The sequence below is a fragment of the Chiloscyllium punctatum genome, chromosome 8 (assembly GCF_047496795.1).
Source record: "Chiloscyllium punctatum isolate Juve2018m chromosome 8, sChiPun1.3, whole genome shotgun sequence".
Lineage (NCBI taxonomy): Eukaryota > Metazoa > Chordata > Chondrichthyes > Orectolobiformes > Hemiscylliidae > Chiloscyllium > Chiloscyllium punctatum.
Window position 1 is genome coordinate 43,255,821 of NC_092746.1, and position 22,704 is coordinate 43,278,524.

The 22,704-nt window shown below is 41.1% G+C and overlaps 1 protein-coding gene and 1 long non-coding RNA gene across 3 annotated transcripts in view; one reads left to right on the forward strand and one right to left on the reverse strand.

The window, feature by feature from the left end:
• The window catches only part of LOC140480493 (glucocorticoid-induced transcript 1 protein-like), a 226,278-nt gene extending 213,795 nt beyond the window's left edge, over nt 1-12,483 (reverse strand). The window contains exons 1-2 of one of the 2 annotated variants that reach the window (XM_072575420.1): nt 11,748-12,483; nt 2,213-2,364 (exon numbers count right to left, since the gene is read on the reverse strand). In XM_072575420.1, coding sequence (XP_072431521.1) covers nt 2,213-2,364; nt 11,748-12,144 — 549 coding nt within the window. In that variant the 5' untranslated portion in view covers nt 12,145-12,483. The remainder of the gene's footprint in view (nt 1-2,212; nt 2,365-11,747) is intronic. The other variant, XM_072575419.1, reaches the window with a different exon arrangement.
• On the forward strand, nt 9,374-10,678 carry LOC140480496 (uncharacterized). Its single transcript, XR_011961315.1, has 2 exons — nt 9,374-9,498; nt 10,231-10,678. It is a non-coding gene; the product is annotated as an uncharacterized lncRNA (long non-coding RNA).
• Nucleotides 12,484-22,704: the final 10,221 nt, after the last annotated feature.

Below are 22,704 nucleotides of genomic sequence, written 5' to 3' on the forward strand. Positions count from 1 at the left end.
TTTGAATTCTACATGCATAATAGAGTCACAGTCAGACAGCACAGGAACAGACCCTTCAGCCCAACTCGTCCATGCAGACCAAGTTTCTCAAACTAAGCTAGTCCCACTTGCTGCATTTGGCCTATATACCTTTAAAGCTTTCCTATTCATGTACCTATCCAAATATCTTTTAAATTTTGTAACTGTACCTGCATTTACCATTTCCTCTGGCAGTTCATTCCGCATATGAACCACCCTCTGTGTGTAAATATTGCCCCTCAGGTTCCTTTTAAATCTTTCTCCTCTCTCCTTAAAAATATGTCCCCTAGTTTTGAACTACCTCACCCTAAGGGAAAGACTTTTGCTATTCACCTTATCTATGTGCCTTATGATTTTATAAACCTCTGCATGGTTTATGACCTCTTACAGTCCAGTGAAAAAAGTCCCAGCCTATCCAGCCTCTCCCTGTAACTCCAGTTCTCCAGTTCCATCAACATCCTGGTAAATCTTTTCTGAACCCTGTCCAATTTAACAATATCCTTCCTATCGCAAGGTGACCAGAACTGTACTATCCTTTTGTTATAATATCTAACCTTGATGACACAATGACTAAAGGTGGCATGTCACTAATGTATCCTTCAGTAATCTGAAACTTCCCATGTCCAATATATAGTAGAGTAGCCAAGATCTGAACAACAAATGATATTTAAAAATCAAAACGCTTCCGAGTTGAACCATAAACCCAGCTGAGGATGGACTGTTGATGTATTCTTATATCAATTCTCTGTCCCCCTGTCATTCTCCACACTACACTTCCCATACTACTATTTTGCTCTTCTGTTTTAACTGCATCCTTTGATTTGCTGCACCACCCAAACTGGAACCCTCATATCCACATTGTTTAATTTCAAGCCCTCACTATTCTCCAAGTTACATAGTTTGCTAGAACACAGTCCCAGCACAGATCAGGTCAGGCTGTTCCACCAGCAAAGCCTTATACTCCTTGGACTGATGCTCCATGAATTGCAATCCCAACTTCTTCTACACCAACCTTTGAGCCAAATCTTCATTTCACAAATCCTATGTCCCTTTGCTCATTGGCACATGGCTCAGGTAATAATCCAGAGACCATAGTAGGCACGCCACCAGTAGTGATTCACTTGGTCCATCGTTAGTGTTCAGGAAATAAAACGCCTTTGTCAGAAACCCCCACACAACCACAACTTCAATGCTTTGTTTGGCACCATCAACAAGGCATCTCAGCAAATGTCAGGTATAGCCAAGATAAAGCCTGAATGTGTAAAACCTACTCAACAACACAAAAATGGTTTGCTGAAGCCTAATCTTCAATTATCATCATAATTGATTTCCTTTTTTCAGTTACACATTCCTGCACCATGCCCACATTACTTATTTTTAAAATTCTTTGATTGGATGTGTGTGTTGCTGGCTAGGTATGCATTGATTGTCACTTCTTCTCGTATCAACAAATGTATCAATCCGTGTTTCAACCCTATTCAACAACTGAGTGCCCACAGGCCTCTGGGTTAGAAATCTTCAAAGAGCTACAATCCTTTCAGTTAACAAAATTTTCATCTCAGTCCTAAATGATCAACCCCTTACTTTAAAATTGTAGCCTCTAGTTCTGGATTTCCTGATGAAGGGCTTGTGCCCAAAACATCAACTCTCCTGCTCCTCGGATGCTGCCTGACCGGCTGTGCTTTTCCAGCACCACATTTCGACTCTGATCTCCAGCATCTGCAGTCCTCACTTCCTTCCAATTCTGGATTTCCCAACCGAAGGATACTAATGTCCAAAATCTACTTTGTTGAAATCCTCAAGAATTTTAAATATTTCAGTGTTTTAAGTACTTCAGTGATATCATCTCTCATCCTTATAATCTCCAAGTGAAATACTCCTACATCCTAGCTATGAGGTGATGATAATAGGGACAGTAGTTCTGCCCAATGACTGACACTGACACAGTCACTAAAATACATTCTTTAGTCATCTGGAATTTCCTAAACCTAACATAGAGAAGAGCAACAACACCTGAACGAAAAATGATTTTTTAAAAATTAGCATTCAAAACATATTTCCATGGCTAAATTATAAAGCCAATTTATATTAGATCAAGTATTAAACAATATGAATGGCGATTAAACACTGAGCAAGGTCAGAAAATGACATCACCTTACTACAATAAACTCCAAATCTTTATTCTGTTCTTTACCTGTGTAGATTTGTCCTTCATAGATGATGGGTAGTGTATATGGGGATCACGTGGCCACTGTCCTGTGAGATAAGGTCCTGTTATGGTATCGAGAGAGGAGGTGCGCCGAATTGTACTGGAAGTTCTCATCTGTTGAGATTTGGATCTTTCAACTGTGAAAATTGAAAGAACAGTCAATATTACAAAATGCTTGATCTGATAGTCAGAATGGTCCCACACAAAGAGAATCTACTATAAAATGCTTCATATACATGTTAAACAATTAATGAAGAACAATTAGTTGATCGAGCATACTGCACAATATTGAAAGCACTACTTATAAGCAGATACTTTATTGTTAACATTGCACCGCTTAAAATAACATCATGCACACACAATTACCAAGAATTAACTGCAACACTTCTTCCTCCTCTGTCACCAACACTGCACCATTTGAAATTAGATAAAGAACGATTACTGGTGATGACAATAAACTGGTCCCATAAATAACCTGTCTCATGATTTTGTCTTCCTGCTAAGGAGGTTATGGCCTAGTAGCATTATTGCTAGGCTATTAAACTAGAGACCCAAGTAATATTCTGGGGACCCAATTTGAACCCCATCATGGCAGATGGTGGAATTTGGATTTAATAACAAAATGGAATCAGGGAGGCTGACCACAAAATTATTGCTGATTGTTAGGAAAAATCATCAGGCTTACTAATGACCTTTAGGGAGGGTAACTGCCATCCTTACCTGGTCTGCCTTATGTGTGAACCTAGATCTACAGCCATGTGGTTGACTCTCAAGTGTCCTCTGGTCAATGAATGCTGGCCTGACCATAAACCATGAATGAATTTTAAAAATTAAAAACTTGAAAACTAAATATTCACAATAAAAGCAATTTTCTCTTTAACCATCGCAGAGCTCCCATTGTCACTTATTTGTGTTATTCCAAGACTGTGACATTCTTCTCCAAAATAAGATATATCCTGCAAACTCTTCCTACATCTTAGGGGCAACACTCTATATTAGCCTGGCAAGGGAGTTTGTGAAAAGCATTTGGTTTGAATGCCATCCAACTCCCAAGAGGTCACAAATTAAAATACACCCGTTATCCTAACCTGTGTACTATAAAATTATTTCAGCTCACTTAGGTTCCAAAGTTTAAGTTTAAAAATGTCATTCAGAAATTGAATGCAGAAAAACTTCTATTGACATTTATGAACAAAGGCCACTTCAAAAAGCTTAAGTAGTTTGAATAGGCAAAGTAAATGTTAATCAAAGGTAATTATTTAATCAACTAGATCTGCCATTGGGAAATGATTTTAGTTACTGGATCTTCCACAAATATCCTGACTTCACTTTGCTGCAGGAAAGAAGTCTTCCAACATGTTGACACCTTTCTATTCCAAGGGGAGCAAGAGACAAACATGCAAAGAAGCACCCTCCACAGTTTTTTAAAAATCAGTTCACATGGTGACTCCTACCACATAGTTCACTATCTTTTCCACAGCATGTACCAGCATTAACATCTGTGAAGAGTTGTATCTTCAGTTCAAGGCAACGCTAACTTTGTATCAGCAGTTCTTAATTTGGACAAATCACTGACATAGTTATGCAAACTTTCACATCACCAAGAAAGGTTGGATCTGTGAAGGTCCTAATTCATACATGCTATAACCATCCAGATCATGAAGATGCTATAAAGGAAACCTGGAGACAATAAGCAGCATGCAATAACTTGTAACATTGTAACCTACCAAATTCTGTTACCGTTACTAAATCTGCTTCACTGCCTCCACAAATTATTTACTTATTAGTAGATCTAATCTTTAAGGATTATCATCTGTTATTATCCAGAACTGGGAAATATAGTATTGACATTACTTCCATCATGTCAGTTCCTTTGATGCTGTCAGCAGTAGGCCTTACATGGCAGAATATCATATTCACACATGACTGAAGATCATTTCAGGAAACAAAACAAAGAAGCAAAACTCATTGTTGCTCCAGGCATTTTGCCATAGAATGGTACTGGGCCAGGAATATTGGGATTGAACAACAGAGCAACACATTCAGAAGAAGCTAGGAATCATTTCTTGACAGTAAAAGTCAAAAAGATAGTATGTGCCACTGAGCAGAAGGAAAGAGGTCACATCCACAGCCTCCCATATTGAAGATTACCAATCTGAGCTACGCTATCAGGGAAATTCATAGCAAAGCAAATACATTATCAATGGATAGGAGAAAGAGAAAAGACGTAAAGAAAGCCAAAACAGTCACACCAGCAACCTTTACACCAACACCTATCACCAAGACACTAATGACAGTGGCACAGATTAAGCAGTTGATTCTCTTCTGAATAAATAATTCTATGCAGCAGCCTAAAAGGGAATGTGTTAAATATGCTATTAAAACAGAAATATTTTAGTGTTTCATCCTAAATCATGCTAATGATTTCTACTCCCATCATTCCCCTTCAACATTACAAAGAAGAACACAACGTATATATGGAAATCTCTGAATATAAGTAGATTATCAAATAAACATGATTAATTATGTAGGAATCTGGGAAGACTTCCATCCTGCAAAAGTCAGATTGATGTTTCTTCCCAAATTGGAACGATAGCCAACAACATCCCAATGCCAATTTCCACCATAAAAGCTAATTAAGGCCGGAATCAGAGTGAGCCGAGCCGATTGCTCCAAGATATAGTTACTGCAAATGTTCTTAAATGAAAATTGCTCATATTACACTTGCAAGCAAACCTGCCTTACAAGTTTAAGTCATCATATTCCAAGTCGAGAGGTCAGACTGCAAATTAATACACAAGTGAGAATGTGGAAATTTAATGTTATGAAAGGTGTCACTATATTAAAATTATATGAGTAATGCTGCAAAAAGAATTGAATTCAAACATATTTTCAATGTTTAACAGACTGAAATGATATGCAATCGAGGGACTCAAAGTTGAAATGGTTGTACATTTAATTTCCAGCTAGGTGCTGACAAGTTTCAGCCTGCAGCTATATACCACCTCAGTCAGTTTCATGAATTCATAACTGGGAAGTTACATTAAATGAAGCATCACTCAATAAAAAGTATTTCAACTTGGCTACCAATGGGAATACTAATATATAGTCAAATCTCTCAGATTAACAAGTCAATCTCTCAGTCAAAGAGAATGTGAATGAACAAGCATGGCTGCAGAACCTTTTGGTTATGACTTGCACTGGATACAACCTTACATCATCAAAAACAAAATCACAAAAAAAAATTGAAATATTTCAATTGTGATGATGTTCAGTTAATTTATAATTGGGACTTAAGCATTGTCATAGTTGGGTTGTGAGGCTCTCTGTTGCCTGTCAGCCTGAACAACATTGTCAAATGAAAGAATTTACAGTGATAAGCAGAATCCAAACAACATAATATAAAACTGTTTTTATTATTTCTCATTGGGGATGTTTAAGTCTGTTTTAGCACAAACTAATTACAGTATTAATAGACATAGCAATGCCAAGAATAGTGAAACTTCTGCATTTCTGCATGTTGAAATCTCATGCAAAAGCATTTTTTTATATTCATTCAAGGGTCGTGAGCAACACTGGTTGGGCCAGCATTTATTCCTTAATAATGGCACTCGAGGCAGCATTCGAGGCAGCCTGCGTTCTTGAATCTCTGCAGTAGGTACAGCCAATGTTGTTCAGAAGGAGTTCCAGGATTGTGACCCAGTGACACTGAAGGAATGGCAATATAGTAACCAAGTCAGGATGGTGAGCGGATTGATGAGTAACAAGAAAATGATTGCAAACTCCTTTTGTCTGCTGCCCTTGTCCTTCTAAATGGTAGTGTTCATGGATTTGGAAGGTGCTGTCTAAGCAGCCTGGTGAATTTCTACGGTACTTCTTGCAGATGGTACATATTGCTGCTGAGCGACAGATGCGGAGGGAGTGAATGTGGATGTTATGCCAATCAAGCAGGCTGCCGTGTCCGGGACGGTACCGAGCTTCTTCAGTGTTGATGGAATTGCAGCCATACATGCGGGTATACTCCAACATATCCTGATTTTCGCCTCTGTGCCTTGTTGATGGTGGTCAGACTTTGAATCATTTGGTGGGTTATTCACTCCAAGATTTCTAAACTCTGAGTTATTCTTGTAGCAACAGTATTTTTATGGCTGGTCCAGTTCAGTGTCTGGTCAATGGTAATCCTCAGGATTGAGGGCGGCACAGTGGCACAGTGGTTAGCACTGCAGCCTCACAGCGCCAGAGACCCAGGTTCAATTCCCGCCTTGGGCAACTCTCTGTGTGGAGTTTGCCCATTCTCCCCATGTCTGCGTGGGTTTGCTCCAGATTCCTCCCACAGTCCAAAGATGTGCAGGTTAGGTGAAGTGGTAAATGTAGGGGAATGGGTCTGGGTGGGTTGCTCTTCAGAGGGTCGGTGTGGACTTGTTGGGTTGAAGGTGTAAGTAATCTAATCTAATCTTGATAGCAGGAGAATGACAATTACTGTCAATAATCAGTGATTGAATTGCATGAATGTTACTTGAAACTTGTCAGCCCAAGAGTTCTTACATTGTTTTTGTCTTGTTGCACTTGGACATAGACTGTTTCAGTATCCGAGGAGTTGTGTATGGTGCTGAACATTGTGTAGCATCAGCAAAATCTTCACTTCTGATGTTACGATGGAAGAAAAGTCATTGGTGAAGCAGGTGAAAATGGTTGGGCCCAGGACACTACCTTAATGAATTCATACACTGATGGTCTGGAGCTGAGATGGCACTAAAATATCCCCAGTTGTGGTGTTTGATTAAATATTTAATCCCTGAGGAATTTGTTCTGATGAATGTATACTATGTCTTCTCTAAGGTCAAAATTCTTTCCTGAGATTTGGTGTTCAAAATTGAATACATTATAAAGACCATAAAACTTTGGATTTTATAAATAGGGATACAAACTTGGGGAGTAATTTTAACATTATGAATACAGACTAATTAGCATTTCCTCATCAAGGGTTGAAAACTAGAAGTTATCTGTAAAAATGTGAAGTAAAGCATTTTTGGGGGTAAGAAAACAAAGTATTAGAGTAAGCAAAAATGGAACAACACATAACAGTGGCGATGTACAGACCCATCTTGGGATTTAGTGCATGGAAATTAAAGTTTGGGTACTGAAGAAGATGCAGTATTCGAGATTATCCACCCCCTTAAGCCTATTCCATTCGATTAAATACTGTATTTGGCTGTTGCCATATAATTGAATTCAGAAAGAAAAGTGAAACATAGATTCACCAGTATGAGAAATTATACTTATGAAGGACACTAGACACAATGGCAAGAGCAAAGTCAAACATCTTTATCAAATAAATTGGAGATAGATTAAATAGTCTCTAACTAGGGAGTCAGCAAAAATGGTTATTAATTTTAAATTAATAACCAAAAGAGTAAAGAAAAAGTTTATGAGAAGTGCCTTTAAAGTTGTTGGGAGTTTGGAATGCTTTGGAGTGGAATAGGAGGAGATTGTTATATTATTCGGAGGTCAAAGCAAAGGATTCTGGGAGAGACAGTGGAAAGAGATTAGATTTTGCTTATTCCAATAGAAAGCTGGGAAAGACATGATGAGAAAATGAGTTTGAAAATTCTACAATTCCATCTGCAATGCTCTGATTTTAATGACACATAAATAGTCCTACACCAAAATTATTACTGAGCAAAGGAATTATGATATATTCGCCCATTTATGCTAAGGACTGCAAGTCACAAATTAGCATGCAAAACCCACACTATACTGTAGATTCATTGACCAGTATAGCAAAATATCAGAAATTGCAGCATCTGTGGGGGGAAAGAGTAAACCTCTCTGAGTCTGGCAACTCTTCATTACAACTAAGCTGCTGGAGTGTTATTTATGCCAAAGACAGGGTGATGGAAGAAGAGGTGAACAGATGGGTGGCAAGCAAAACTTACCTATTCACCAAAAGGGACCATTAGTTGTTCAGAATAATTGACATTCATCAAGCTTATTAGAGTGCAATTTGAATTTATTTTTAAAAATCAAATTACAAGATTTTTTTCCTCTGTGCGAAATATGCAGGTCCAATCATAATAGGCATCTATTGCATCCGCTGCACCCAATGTGGCCTCCTCTATATTGGGGAGACAGGCCACCTACTTGCAGAACGTTTCAGAGAACACCTTTGGGACACCCGGACCAACCAACCCAACCACCCCATGGCTCAACACTTCAACTCCCCCTCCCACTCCACCAAGGACATGCAGGTCCTTGGACTCCTCCATCGCCAGACCATGGCAACACGACGGTTGGAGGAAGAGCGCCTCATCTTCTGCCTGGGAACCCTCCAACCACAAGGGATGAACTCAGATTTCTCCAGTTTCCTCATTTCCGCTCCCCCCCCCCACCTTGTCTCAGTCAAATCCCTCGAACTCAGCACCGCCTTCCTAACCTGCAATCTTCTTCCTGACCTCTCCGCCCCCACCCCACTCCGGCCTATCACCCTCACCTTGACCTCCTTCCACCTATCGCCTTCCCAACGCCCCTCCCCCAAGTCCCTCCTTTTATCTTAGCCTGCTGGACACACTTTCCTCATTCCTGAAGAAGGGCTAATGCCCGAAATGTCGATTGTCCTGTTCCTTGGATGCTGCCTGACCTGCTGCGCTTTTCCAGCAACACATTTTCAGCTCAATTATAAATACTTTATTCAGCCAAGCTCCGAACTAGATACAAGATCGACAGGCCAAATCGTCCTCCACACCAAAATAGCCAAGAACCACTGACGCAACGGTAATATTCAATGGAAATCTGGAGTGGTACTCGCCCCAAGAAAGAGAATGAAGCTGGATTAAATGTAATCTTCCTAGTATAAAATACAGGAATGAGGTTGTACTCTTACAATCCCTCGTAAAACGCCCTCACAAACAAATCTGACTTTTCTTTAAAATAACGCAAATCTCCCAAAGATTGCCAGCAGAAATCAATCTGATCTTTAAACAGTTACCTCTTCCTAAATTAAAGGAACTGGAATAGGTCTACACCTGAACCCGTCGCGTTTTGCTTCAGTTCGTTCAAAATAAACCCTGACAGACAGAGACATCACCTCTAGTTCCCACACAAGGAAGCCCATTTTCAGCCCCGCCTCCATTCACTGGCTCCCGGCCTGCCACCTTGCTCTCAGACCGAGTGTGACAGCTCGCTGCGCCTTCCGAGAAACTAATGTATGCGTTTTTTTTTTAAATATGTTGATGTTGATATTCATGGAAAGATCTGCAAACAGAGAACGCCAGGTACGACATACTGATTTGTATATGTACAAATAAAGCATCAAATGTGCAACAGTGGCTTGCACAGGATGGCTGACGATAATTGAAACCGGTCAATGTGTTAAAAGATGTACGACACAACGTGTCTTTTTGGAAACCCTGGGTTGACTGCATGAGATTTCTGCAGAAGTCAGAAGGGCATCTGGAAATCAGAGGCGACTCATGTCCGGTTCATGGAAACCAGGTCAGGCAACAACCGCGTTATGTAAACAGTGAAAGCTACCGACTTCTTAAATATCTGGCGACCATAAGAAGGATGACCAAGTTAAGAGATTGGAATCTTCAAAGATTTATGCAAAAATTGTTCACGGTTTCAATTATTATTAAAAATGCAATTCGACAGTTAGGCTTTTTTCTGAACAAAGTCCACAACTGCGTGCATTTCATGCAAGCTTAACGTTTTAGTTGGGTTTGTGGGTCGCCCTTTGCTATGGCCCCTGAATGAATTAAAATGCCACAAGCCCTCGGTCCATGTGTTACTGTCTGAATGCCAAGTACATTCGGCAGTTCTGCAATAAAGCAGCCCATTCTCCCGCACTGAATATCATTATCGCCATTTAAAATATATTCTCCTCCTACTTAAACGCACACATTGGGAAAGGCCGCAAGTAATTAGAATCAGATTTAGGACCGCATTTTATCACGCACGTCTGTGTGGGCAGAGACAGTTAAAACTATCGTTTTCATTTTTTTCAGGTTTTTCTTCGCCTCCCCTTTCCCATTTGGAAAATTATCTAAGTTTCTGCATCAGCAGGTGTGAACCTGGAGGTAAAACACTGAAGCTATGACCCCAATACCTTGGCTTCATTGCTGCAGTTGGCTCGTAAACAACCCAAAAGCCATTACGAAAAGGTGAAATTTTAATCGAGTGGTCAAAGTAAATATCTAATACAATGAAACTTGACATTAATCAAGCCTAGAGCTATGCAGATAAAAATAGATACTGAGCGGATTACAACATGAGAACATTTTTCTCTGCCAAGAGAAAATCCAGCTTCAAAGTTCACCTGCACACAAAAATATCAGCCATTTATGGTGACCAGACGTAATTCCTTGCAAAAATAAGCACGCCAGGATGCAGATGCCAATATTTCATTGTGTCACAATGTACCTTATTTTAATTAAAATATATTAGTTAATTTGACCTCTTTAAATGTCTTATGTTGTTCTTGCTGTTTTGAAGCAATGCTTTCCTTCGTAGCAACACAATATTGGCACTGATAGAAAATGAGAAATCTTCTTCATAAATAATGGTTTAAAAAGCAACCCATTTCTCAGCCACCCTCCAGCTATCCCCCCACCTCCCCCCAAGTTGCAGTGTTATACAGTCTAATACAAAGCAAAACTCAGTTTGGCGTTTCTCAGCATTTGAATGGGGGAAGTGGAATTTGAAATGATGGATATAAAACAACTGGGCAAATACTGAAATGCTGTTGGCATTTACAATTTATATGAATGCATTTTGCGCCGCCGTTTGCACTTGCTGTCAATTACATTTTGACAGTGTAAATATAAAGTGCACGGTTTTTGAAATATACAAGGCAGATCATTTTAAAATGAAAAGAAAACGAACTGTTCAGCAAATCAAGAATTGTTTTCAGATTTTGTCTTTGAAAATTAATTCTTAAAATGTTCACATGCCTTTTACCATCATAAATAAAACAATCTATTATTGCTTCATACGTGGATATGGAAAGCTGACATCATGTAGTAGATCAAGTCCCAGAGAGAGAAAAAAAATCCCTCTGGGTCTCTGCCTAGCCTGCCCACACAGCTTTCCCCACCTCCCCCCACCCCCCCCCCCCCCATGTCATTTACATCCCCTTCTGCATCAACAAAAAAATCGCCAACCCCTGCAGTTTTTTTGTGTGTTAATCACACGCAGTAAATAAACAATTGCAATTTCTTACACCTTACGTTTAAACAACATCGAGCTCCGTAGTTGTATTGCTTCTGTGAAGCTTTAGCAACTACTACGTGGACGTTTCTTTATCAATTGGTGAAAAAAATCCCAATTATCTTTTTTGCTTTAAAACGTATGGGCTCCATACACTTGTACAATTTTTTTGAAAAATACCAACCTCTGTAAACAGATTTGATTTAAAAAGGTAGTAAATAATCTGGAAAAACACGCCTTCACGTAATTTGTACCGTTCTACTCTTTTAACTTAACTGAAACAACAATAGCCTGTCTCTTAGGCATTCTTCTATACCTTTATAAACAGGAGAGCTAGGGCTCCTTCTTTCAGGTGGGCTCCTGCTGTCAGAAGACCGTCTATGTCTCATCCGTCCGTCAGCGGCAACAATTGGAGCCGGAACCCAGAATGAAGAGGTGGGCGAGGAGGTCGGGGAAAGTTTCTGTCCGTTGGGGGTAGTGGATGTGGCTGTTGAGGTCGAGGTGGTTGCAGTTGCTGTTGATGCAGGGTGAACTGTGGCTGTTGCCGGTGAGCTGGTGCTGGTAGTGCCGTTGCAGGAGGAGGAGCGGGTCGGGCTGTTATTGCCTTGTCTCAGCTGGAATGGCACGGTGGCCCTGATGGGCTGCAGGCGGTTCGAAGTCGGCGAGCCATTGCGCCGCATTCTTTGAGACGCTTGTTGTGACGACGATGACATGCTGAAATCGCTTTAATACAGTAACGTTGTTGATATTAATTATAGCAAATGTACTGTTTAAAAATGCAGCAAGATCTTCACACCAGAGATCCCAGGACGTTCAAGAATATTTTGATTCTTCTGGTTATTTTCCCAAACGATGTTCAGTTATGAGTGATTTATTTCCCCTCTCTTCTTCGAATAGGTCAGGTTGTGAGATGCTGCTTGTTGAAGTGCCTCTAGTTAATCCCAAGCGTTGTGTCTCACTCATTCGCCTCGCTGTCCTCAACCTAGCTCCACGCATAAATGACAAGCCAGCTGCAAGCAGAGAATCCTGTCCTGCGCCAATCAGAGAGCGAGCTGTAGCTCAGAACGACATCCCAGTACTCCAATGGAACGTGGTCATTGACATCCCTCTCGACCAATTGTAGACAAAGAGCGCTGCTCACGGTGACACCACATATTATTGGCTGTTGGCCGACGATGACGTTTAATTGACATCTCAATTCCCCAACCAATGGAAAGGAAATGAAGGAAGAAGGCAAGTCACTGTAGACCCCTCCACTATTGGATGTTGAAATCGTCGAATGGCAGCCTTTCCTGGAGTCGCTCTCCCTGATTCACCTCTTCATGCGGCTCTGAGCGTGCGCATTTGTGACGCACCTGTGATTGACATTTCCACGCGAGTCGTCTGTTCAGTGAGAGGGCTGTAGTTGTGCTGAGCCTGGAAATAGTTAATATCTGTTACTCTTTTGGATTGCATTGTCAAGTAAGTTACTTAAACACCTGCTGGTGTGTACTTGGAATGCATTTTTTTAAAGTTCCAGTTATTACTGCATGGTCTTTGACAGTCCCTCAGGACCTCAAGCTGGATGACACTCTTCCACTCCGGCGTTGCGTATCCCGAACTGACTCAATGGTTCATTAATGATGCCGCACATTCCTATCGTTGGTCAGGCAAGGTGCTGTTAGAAGAGCCGCGTCAGTACGAACCGAAGAAAAATACTGTGGATGATACAAATCGGAGACAAAAACAGAAATTGCTGGAAAAGCTCAGCAGGTCAGTTCTGAGGAAGGGTCACTCGACCCGAAACTTTAATTGATTTCTCTCCACAGGTACTGTCGGACCTGCTGAGCTTTTCCAGCAATTGCTGTTTTTATCAGTAAGATGTTCGGGTTTCACACCTATCTATCTTTGTATTTCAATTTCACCTGAGTTTATTGGATATGCTCCAATACATTTGCAGATGCTTATTCTCCAGTTTGGAGAGGATTGGAGAAAAGATTCTCACAATTCAGTGAGGATATTGCATTTTTTCAAGAAAGCTTCATGGATATGTTCTGTTTGGTCTGTCGAGAAGCTCAACTCTAGTGGGAAGCTTCATTGATGTGGGATGATGTGTTGAGAAAGATTGAGAAGAATGCAATTACACTGCCTGAGCTGAACAGTTGGTACACGCATTGAGTCTGTGGTGGATCTAATGGAGAGAATCGCAACTTGACCTGATGTCATCTTGCAACAAACAGAAGGACGGTGACAAATTTCTGCAAACAGCTAAATTTGCTGTAATGGTATACCACTCTCATCCATCATAATCCAACCTCACACATCTGCTGTAGTTTGTCACAAATAACCATTCTGAGATGTCAGTGATGCTTGATAACACTGTTGATGACACCTTTCATAACTTTACTAATGATCGAGAATAGATTCATGGGGCAGTAATCATCCAGATTGGATTTGTCCTGCTTTTTTGTATGTACAACATACCTGGGTAATTTTCCACATGGCTGGGATGTAGGGTTATAGCTGTAGTGGACAAACTGGCAAGGGATGTGGCAAGTTCTGGAGCTCAAGTCTTCAGTAATATTGCCAGAATGTTGTCAGTCTAATCACCTTATCAGTATCTACTCCTTTCAGTGTTTCTGTTGAGCAAACCTAACTCACTGAAAACTGCTATCTATGATCTTGAGGACCTCTGGAGGAGACCCAAATGGATTATCCACTTAGCACTTCTGGCTGAGGATTGTTGCAAATGCTTCAGCCTTAATCTTTGCACTGATTTTCTGTGCTCATCCATTACTAAAGTTGGGATATTTATGGAGCCTCCTCCTCTAGTGAACTATTTGTCTACCACCATTCAAGACTAGATATGGCAGGACTTCAGAGCTTAGATCTGAACTGTTGGTTGTGGGATTGCTTAGCTCTGCCTGTTCCTTGTTGTTTATGCTGCTTGACATGTAAGTTGCCTATTTTGTAGCTTCACAAGGTTGACACATCATTTTTTGGTATTCATTGTCCTGCTGTTGGATGTCTTCCTGCAGTATTCAATGAACTAAGTTGATCTCTTGCCTTGATACTAATAGTAGAGTTGGGGAATATGTAGACCCCTAAGGGGAAATGTAATTTGATCAATGCTGCTGATGACTCACAACTCATGGCTTTCTTGAGTTGTTAGATCTGTACAAACACAGTCACATTCATGTAGTAGTGCCACGCAACCTGATGGAGGGTATTCTTATTGTGAAGACAGAACTTCGTCTCCATAAGGACTGTGTGATGGTCACTCTTACTGATATTGTTATGGACAAACATATGTACGGCAAACAGATTGGTGAGGGTGAGGTCAAATATGTTTTTCTTACTTGTTGGTTTCCTCAGTACCTTCCACAGACCCAGTCTAGCAGCTAGGTCTTCTAGGACTTGACCAGCTCAGTCAGTTGTGATGCTGCCAAGCTACTGCTCGTAGTGGATACTGCAGTCTCCCATTCAGAGTAAATTATGCACCCTTTCTACCCTCAGTTATTCCTTCAAGTGCTGTTCAACATGGAGGTGTACTAATTAGCTGGAGAGGGAGGCTGACTCAGACAGCAGCACCCTCCTGCCTGTATACCACTGTGCAACTGCATTATGTGCAAAGTATAATCCCATAAATTTGATTATGTCAGGCTGTTGCTTGACCAATTTTGGTACTAGCCCTCAGACATTTAAAAAGGAGGACTTTGCGGGGAACAGGACTACCTTTTAGTTGACAGTACCTCAGTCAAAGCCAGCTGGTCCTCCAATTTCATTCCCTATTCCTTTTTCTAGTGATTGATACAACTGAGTTCTTGCTAAGCCACTTCAGAGGGCAGATAAGAATTGACTACATTGTTTGTCTCTTATATCACAAGCATGTCATAATCACAGAATGATGGCAGTTTCCTTCCCAAAAGGGCATAATTGAGTCAGGTGTCTTTTTACAACAGTTAACACAATTGACAATGGCTATTATACTTTGAAATACAGATTTTTTTTATTGAATTCAAATTCCACCACTTGCTATGTTGGGATTCAAACCTAGGTCTCAGAACATTACCTTGCATTTCTGGATTACTCGTCCTTTTAAGGTGTGATTTCATGAGTATGGCTATGATGGACTCTTTCTTGACTGATCTGTGAGACAATTCTCCCAAATTTGGCACTAGGGCTCAGATTTTTGTACAATGGATTCTGCAGCATCAGTACTCCTGAGTTCGCTATTATCAGTTTCAGTGTCTCAATCTATCCCAAGTGCTCTGTCTGATTTCAGTCCTTTTTTGAGAGCTCTTTGCAGTTTAATATGACAATGTTTTGTGAGTCAATTTCCAAGGGCCACAAATTGTGGCTATGGAGTCACATAGGCCAGACCAGGAAGGGACAGCAGATTTCCTTCCTTCAAGGGCATTGTTAAACTTGATGAGTTTTTATGTCAAACAATATGGTTTCATATTCATCATTAGACTTTTAATTCAGGTTTATTAGGCTGTCAGCCATGGTGGGATTCAAACCCAGGTCCCCAAAACATTACCTGGCTCTCTGGATTACTCATTCATCAAGAATGCCACAGTAGGCCATCACCTCCCCTATAGATAGATAGATTAAAGAAGTTGGGGCTGGTCTCCTTAGAGAAGAAACTGTTGAACAAAGATTTTACAGAGACACAGAATCATGAGAGATCATTACACAATACATTTTCAAAAAATTAGATGTACAATCAGAGTATAAATTGGAGGCAAGAATATAACACAATTGGCAGATCAAAAGAAGCACTTTAGAGTACTGTAGAAGAAAATCTAGAATTTAAGAGTATGGATTGAATATGAACACTCCTACACCCTGGCTCAAACCCCTGCAAAACTGAGACAGTGGTGAGAATCCTTACAGCGTGGAAGCAGGCTATTTAGCCCTTTGAGTTCAAACCAGCTCCCCTAACAGCATCCCACCCTGACCCAGATACTTACCCTATCCCTACAACAATAAAAGAAATACAATTGAAAGAAAATGGAGTGAGTTATCACTTTGGAATAAGTTAATAAGCCTATCTAGTAAGAGAATATGATAACATATCATGGTAGGTGTGATGCTGAAGTTATAAGGTTTGAGATTGCCAGAAGTCATTTAAGAATTTACGGATTCTGAAGAAAAATCACTTGACCTGAAACATTAACTCTGCTTCCAGTCCACAGATGCTGCCAGACTAGCAGAGTTTTCCTAGCAATTTCCAAGCAATTTTTTTGTTTCTGATTTCTAGTATCTGCAGTTCTATGTGATTTTTGTTCAGTCTTTATTGACCAAGCTCTTAAAAGGGTTTGAAAACAACTATTAACCACTACCTAGTTTCCTATCATAAAACCAATTTCATAATCATGTTGCCACAGTGTCTTTTATTCCATAACCTCTAGAGGCTTAGAATCATAGAAATGTACAACACAAACAGAACCTTTGGTCCAACTTGTCCGTGTCAACCTGATATCCTCAACTAATTTAGTCCATTTGTCAGCACATGGCCCATAAGCCTCTAAACCCTTTCTATTCATATACCCATCCAGATGCCTTTTCAATGTAATTGGAGCAGTTTCCACCACTTCCTCCAGCGACTCATTCCATACACTTACCACCCTCTGCGTGAATAAGTTGTCCTTTAGGTCCCTTTTAAATCTTTCCCCTCCCATCTTAAGCCTATGTCTCTAGTTCTGGACATCCCCATCCCAGGGAAAAGACTTTGTCTATTTGCCTTATCCACGCCCCTTATTGTAAAGGTCATCCCCTCAGCCTCTGATGCTCTGGGAAAAACAGCCCCAGCCTGTTCAGCCTCTCCCTATAGCTCAAACTCCCCAACCCTGGCAACATCCTTGTAGATCCTTTCTAAACCCTTTCAAGTTTCACAACATCTTTCCAATAGGAGGGAGACCAGGACTGCACACAATATTCCAAAAGTGGCCTAACCAATGTACAGCCACAACATAACCTCCCAACCTCCCTACTCCTATAGTCAGTGCTCTGACCACTAAAGGAAAGCATACCAAACGCCTTCTTCATTATTCTATCTACCTGCAATTCTGCTTACAAGTCTGTTATTCAGGACTTCATCAAATACCTTTTGGAAGTCCCTGTTTTTCTAATGTATTGGGCTCAGTGGACCTGTGAATTGTCACTATTCATGTTTTTAAACTGAACTTTTAGGTGCACATGTCACCACAATAAGCCAATAAGCAACAAATATGGAAGAGAACCAGTCAATGATTAGAGGAGCAGTTTCACACCCTTACCTTCTATTCTATTCAATGTGTGGGGATCAGGGGCGAGGTGGTGATCCATTTTCTCTGGTCACCACTCCACCACGTGAATGAATTTTCCTGTGTGATATGAGAATTTCAAGGGCAGATTAGACCCTGTGTATTTTCAGTTTTGTTAGTAATATCACCAACAAGTGTACAACATCAACTTAATAAATAAGTGGAGCTGCATCAGCAATATCAAGTAGAACTCGCAAAACAACAGAAGCAACTTTCACACCATTGCTAATTTATCACTGAGAGCAATGAATACAAAATACTCAAGATGAATGATCAAGTTTAACCTTCTGAGTAATTCCATGAGTAATTTTTTTTAAGAAAAGAAAACAAGCAATAAGAGAATATTAACTTTGGAGTTATATGTTTGGAAGATGATCTTATGTTTCCTTCAGACAGAATAAAATTGGGTTAATGATTAAAAGTTGTGTGATTATACTGTATTTTCTAAATAAAGTGGACATTTATATTACATCAAAATGATTTAGAACTATATTCTTCATGTATTCAAAGACCTGTATAGATGGGTTCAGCTCCAACAATATTGAAGAAGCTTGATATGACCTGGGATAAGTCAGCTCGCTTGGTTGATACCACTATCAAAATTCACTCCCTTCACCATAGGACACACTGCTGCTACTGAGTATCTATCTACAAGATGCACTACACTAACTCACCAAAACTCCTTAGACAGCACCATCTAAAACCACAAACCCTACCACCTGAAAGGATAAAAACAGATATATTGAAAACCATCCCCAGCTAGTTCTCCTTCAAGTTACAAACTATTCCTGACTTAGAAATATATCACTGTTGCTAGTTCAAAATTCTGCAAGTCCCATTCTAACAGCACTGTTAGTGACCTTATCTCCCAAGAAATGTAACAGTTCAATAAGTTGGCTCACCACATTTTCCAGGGCAAGTAGGGATGGGCAAGAAATGCTGGCCTAACCAAAGACATTAACACCACAATGTGATTAAAAAGAAGAATGAGAGATCACTCATTACTGCATTACAATTTGTAAACTAATGTAACATTGCACTTATTCTGTAGTGACTGGAACAAGGTGAATCTTATAGACTGAGATCCTTGATTAAGGTTGTTAACCTAGGCCAATCAGGAAACCAGGGATTTAGAATCTCTGTTGAGGGGACTGGCTCCAAGCTGGCAGGCCATAGCCAATGTACTGTGTACAAGTGAAAACAAGGGTGACTTGGTGACAGGATACTGGCTTCTGTGCAGTTATTTCGGAGATATAACCATGCAGGAGGGCCTAATAGCTGAAGCCCACCTGGACTTCAAACAGGTGCTACAACTAGCTTTGTCATGAGAAAATGCAGTGAATGGAGCATGGGAGCGACAGGGATCCCAATGGAAGTGGATACCCACATCTGTCCGACTGAGCTTGGGGAACACCACTTGAGTGTAGGCAATCAGAAAGCCTCACAGAGGGCATATCCTGAGCTGAGGAACCCTAGGCCAGCCCACACCAAAACCCCACAACAAAGCTGAGCCTCACCAAATGACTAAAAGGTCCTTTAGCATCTGGGTTGGCAAGACATTGTAATTGCTGCTACAGACAGCAAAGGGGTCCTACAAGGCCTTACTTGATTAAGAAAACTCGTAGGCCTGTACCTAGGAGAGTGCACACCCTGTAAAGTAACCCTACATGTGTTGGGACAATTAAATTGCTTAGTGACATCCAAATCAAAACCAGTTGAAACATTTGGTTAATGGTCACTGAGATCCCATGGAGGTCGATACTGGTGCAGCTGTATCTGTGATTGGAGAACCCATCTTTAACAAGGTTCACTCGGGACTTCAACACTTAAGTTTGCGCAAGAGCTCAGCCAGACTGAGAACATACTCTGGGGAACTGTTGCAGATTAAGGGGAAGACTTCGGTTCTGGTCTTCTGTGCGAAGCAGTTGGTGCAGATATCACTGATGTTAGCAAAAGGCTTAGGCCCAAGCCTCTTGGAATGGAATTGGTTGAGAAAGATTCACCTAGATTGGCTCAACATTTTTTGATTAGAAAATGGTTGCCTTAGTAAACCCCCTAGTAAAATATCCAGGAATTTCTCAGGAAGGGCTTGGGACGATCACAGGGGCCAAAGTCACTTTATATGTTGACTAGAGAGCATTTTTGCAGTGCCATTTGCCTTACCGGATACCGGATACTGGATGCAGAAATTAGGAGGCTGGAGAGTGAAGGAATCACTAAACCAGTGCAGTGTGTGGAATGGGCAGCATCAGTTATACTGACTGTGAAGCCTGATGGCTCAGTTCGCCTTTGTGGAGATTTTAAGGACCTAGTAAACCACTTCTCGCTGCTGGAAAAATACCCAATCTCTTGCATTGGGTCCCCACCAACTGATGCGAAGCTGGATATGAGCCACACGTACCTGCAATTGTGACTAGCTGAGGAGTCCCAGAAGTACACCACAATTAACACCCATATGGGTTTATTCCAGTATACAAAACAGCCATTTGGGGTATCATCAGCCTGCGCCTTTTTCCAGCAGACCATGGAGAACATTTTACAAGGCCCATTCCAAATTGCTCTTCATCTGGATGTTGTGCTAAGAACCAAAGAAGACTAATAAAGAGCACTTGGAGATCTTGGACATGGTGCTTAAACATTTCTCCCAGATGGGCATATGCCTTAGAAAGGAAAAATATGTAATCCAGATGCCCCAAAGGACCTACTTAGGTTACAGTCAGCAAAATCGGGTTACACCTGTTGGAAGATAAAGCGAGGGCAATCAAAGGAGCCCCAGCTCCCACGTCTGTACCACAGCTGAGGTCTTTCCTTGGGTTCGTGAATTATTATGGAAAATCAATATGTAACCTGGCCTCCATCTTGGCACCCTGCACCTGCTCTTGAAAAAGGGACAGTCTTGGAAATGGTCACGTAGCCAAGAAATAGCCTATACAGACATCAAGTCAAAGAGCTATATCCTTCAGTCCAACTCGTCCATGCCGACCAGATGTCCTAAATTAATCTAGTTCCATTTGCCAGCCTTTGGCCCATACCCCTCGAAAGACTACCTATTCATATACCCATATAGATACCTTTTAAATATAATTGCACTGGCGTCCACCACTTCCACTGGCAGCTCATTCCATACACCCACCACCCTCTGCATGAAAAAGTTGCTCTTTAGGTCCCTTTTAAATCTTCCCCTGAACCTATGCCCTCTAGTTTTGGACACACCCACCCCAAGGAAATGACCTTGGCCATTATCCCCATCCATGCCCCTCATGATTTTGTTAACCTTTGTAAGGTCACCACTCAGCCTCTGATGCTCCAGGGAAAATAGCCTATTTTCCAGCCTCTCCTTATAGCTGAATCCCTCCAATGCTGGCAACTTGCTTGTAAGTCTTTTCTATCTAAAACCTTTCAAGTTTCACAATAGCCTTCCTATAGTAAGCGTACCAGAATTTCACGCAGTATAGTGGTCTAGCCAATGTCCAGTACAGCTGCAACATGACCTCCCAACTCCGATACTCAATGCATTGACCAATAAAGGCAAGCATAGCAAACACCTTCTTCACTATCCTGTTGACCTGGGATTCTACTTTGAAGGAACTGTGAACCTGCCCTCCAAGGTCTCTGTTCAGCAACACTCTCCAGGTCTTTAAGGGTATAAGTCCTGCCCCGATTTGCCTTTCCAAAATGCAGCATCTCATATTTATCTAAATTAAAATCCATCTGCCACCCCTTGGCCCATTGGTCCCTTTGTACTCTGAGGTAATTTTCTTTGCTGTCCACTACACTTACAATTTCGGTGTCATCTGCAAACTTACTAACCATATTTCCTATGTTCACATCCAGATCATTTATATAAATGATGAAAAGCAGTGGACTCAGCACCATTCTTTGTGGCACACTGCTGGTCACAAGCCTCCAGTCTAAAACCAACCTTCCACCACCACTCTCTGTCTTCTACCTTCGAGCCAGTTCTGTATCCAAATGGCTAGTTCTCCTTGTATTCCTTGTGATCTAACCATGCTAACCATGAGGAACCTTGTCAAATGCCTTACTGAAGTCCGTATAGATCATGTCTACTATTCAGCCATCAATCCTCTTTGTTACTTCAAAACACACTATCAAGTTAGTGAGATGCAATTTCTCATGCACAAAACCATACTGACTGGATGCTGCCTGAACTGCTGTGCTCTTCCAGCACCACTAATCCAGTATCCCTACTCAGATCTTACCTGTCCCTCAGGATTCCTTTCAACAACTTGCTCACCACTGATGTCAGGCTCACCTTTCCTTACCAGCCTTTTTAGGGCAGCACTGTGGCTCAGTGGTTAGCACGGCTGCCTCACAGCGCCAGGGTCTCGGTTCAATTCCAGCCTTGGACAACTGTGTGGAGTTTGCACATTCACCCTGTGTCTGCATGGGTTTCCTCCCACAATCCAAAGATGTACAGTTAGGTGAATTGGCCATGCTAAATTGCCCATAGTTTTCAGTGATGTCTAGGTAAGTTGCAATAGTCAGGGGTAAGTGTAGTGTATTAAGGTAGGAGAATGGGTTTGCTGGGATACTCTTCGGAGGGTCTTTGTGGACATTTTGGTCCTTGCTGAAGGTCCTATTTCCACACTGTCGGGATTCTATGGTGATAAATAGTGGCATCATGTGAGCCAACCTCCAGTCTTCCAGCACCTCACCTCTGGTTATCAATGATACGAATATCTCAGAATTGGGCCCAGAAATCGCATCCCTGGCTTCCCACTGAGGTCTAGAGTACACCCAATTAGATCCCGGGGATTTATCCACCTTTATGTGTTTTAAGACACCCAGCACCTCCTCCTCTGTAATGTGGACATTTTTCAAGATGTCGTTATTTATTTCCCCACATTCTGTATCTTACATTTCATTCTCTGTCGTAAACACTGATGTAAAACACTCATTTAGAATCTCCCCTATCTCCTAAGGTTCCACACATAAGCGGCCTTGCTGATCTTTAAGGGCTGA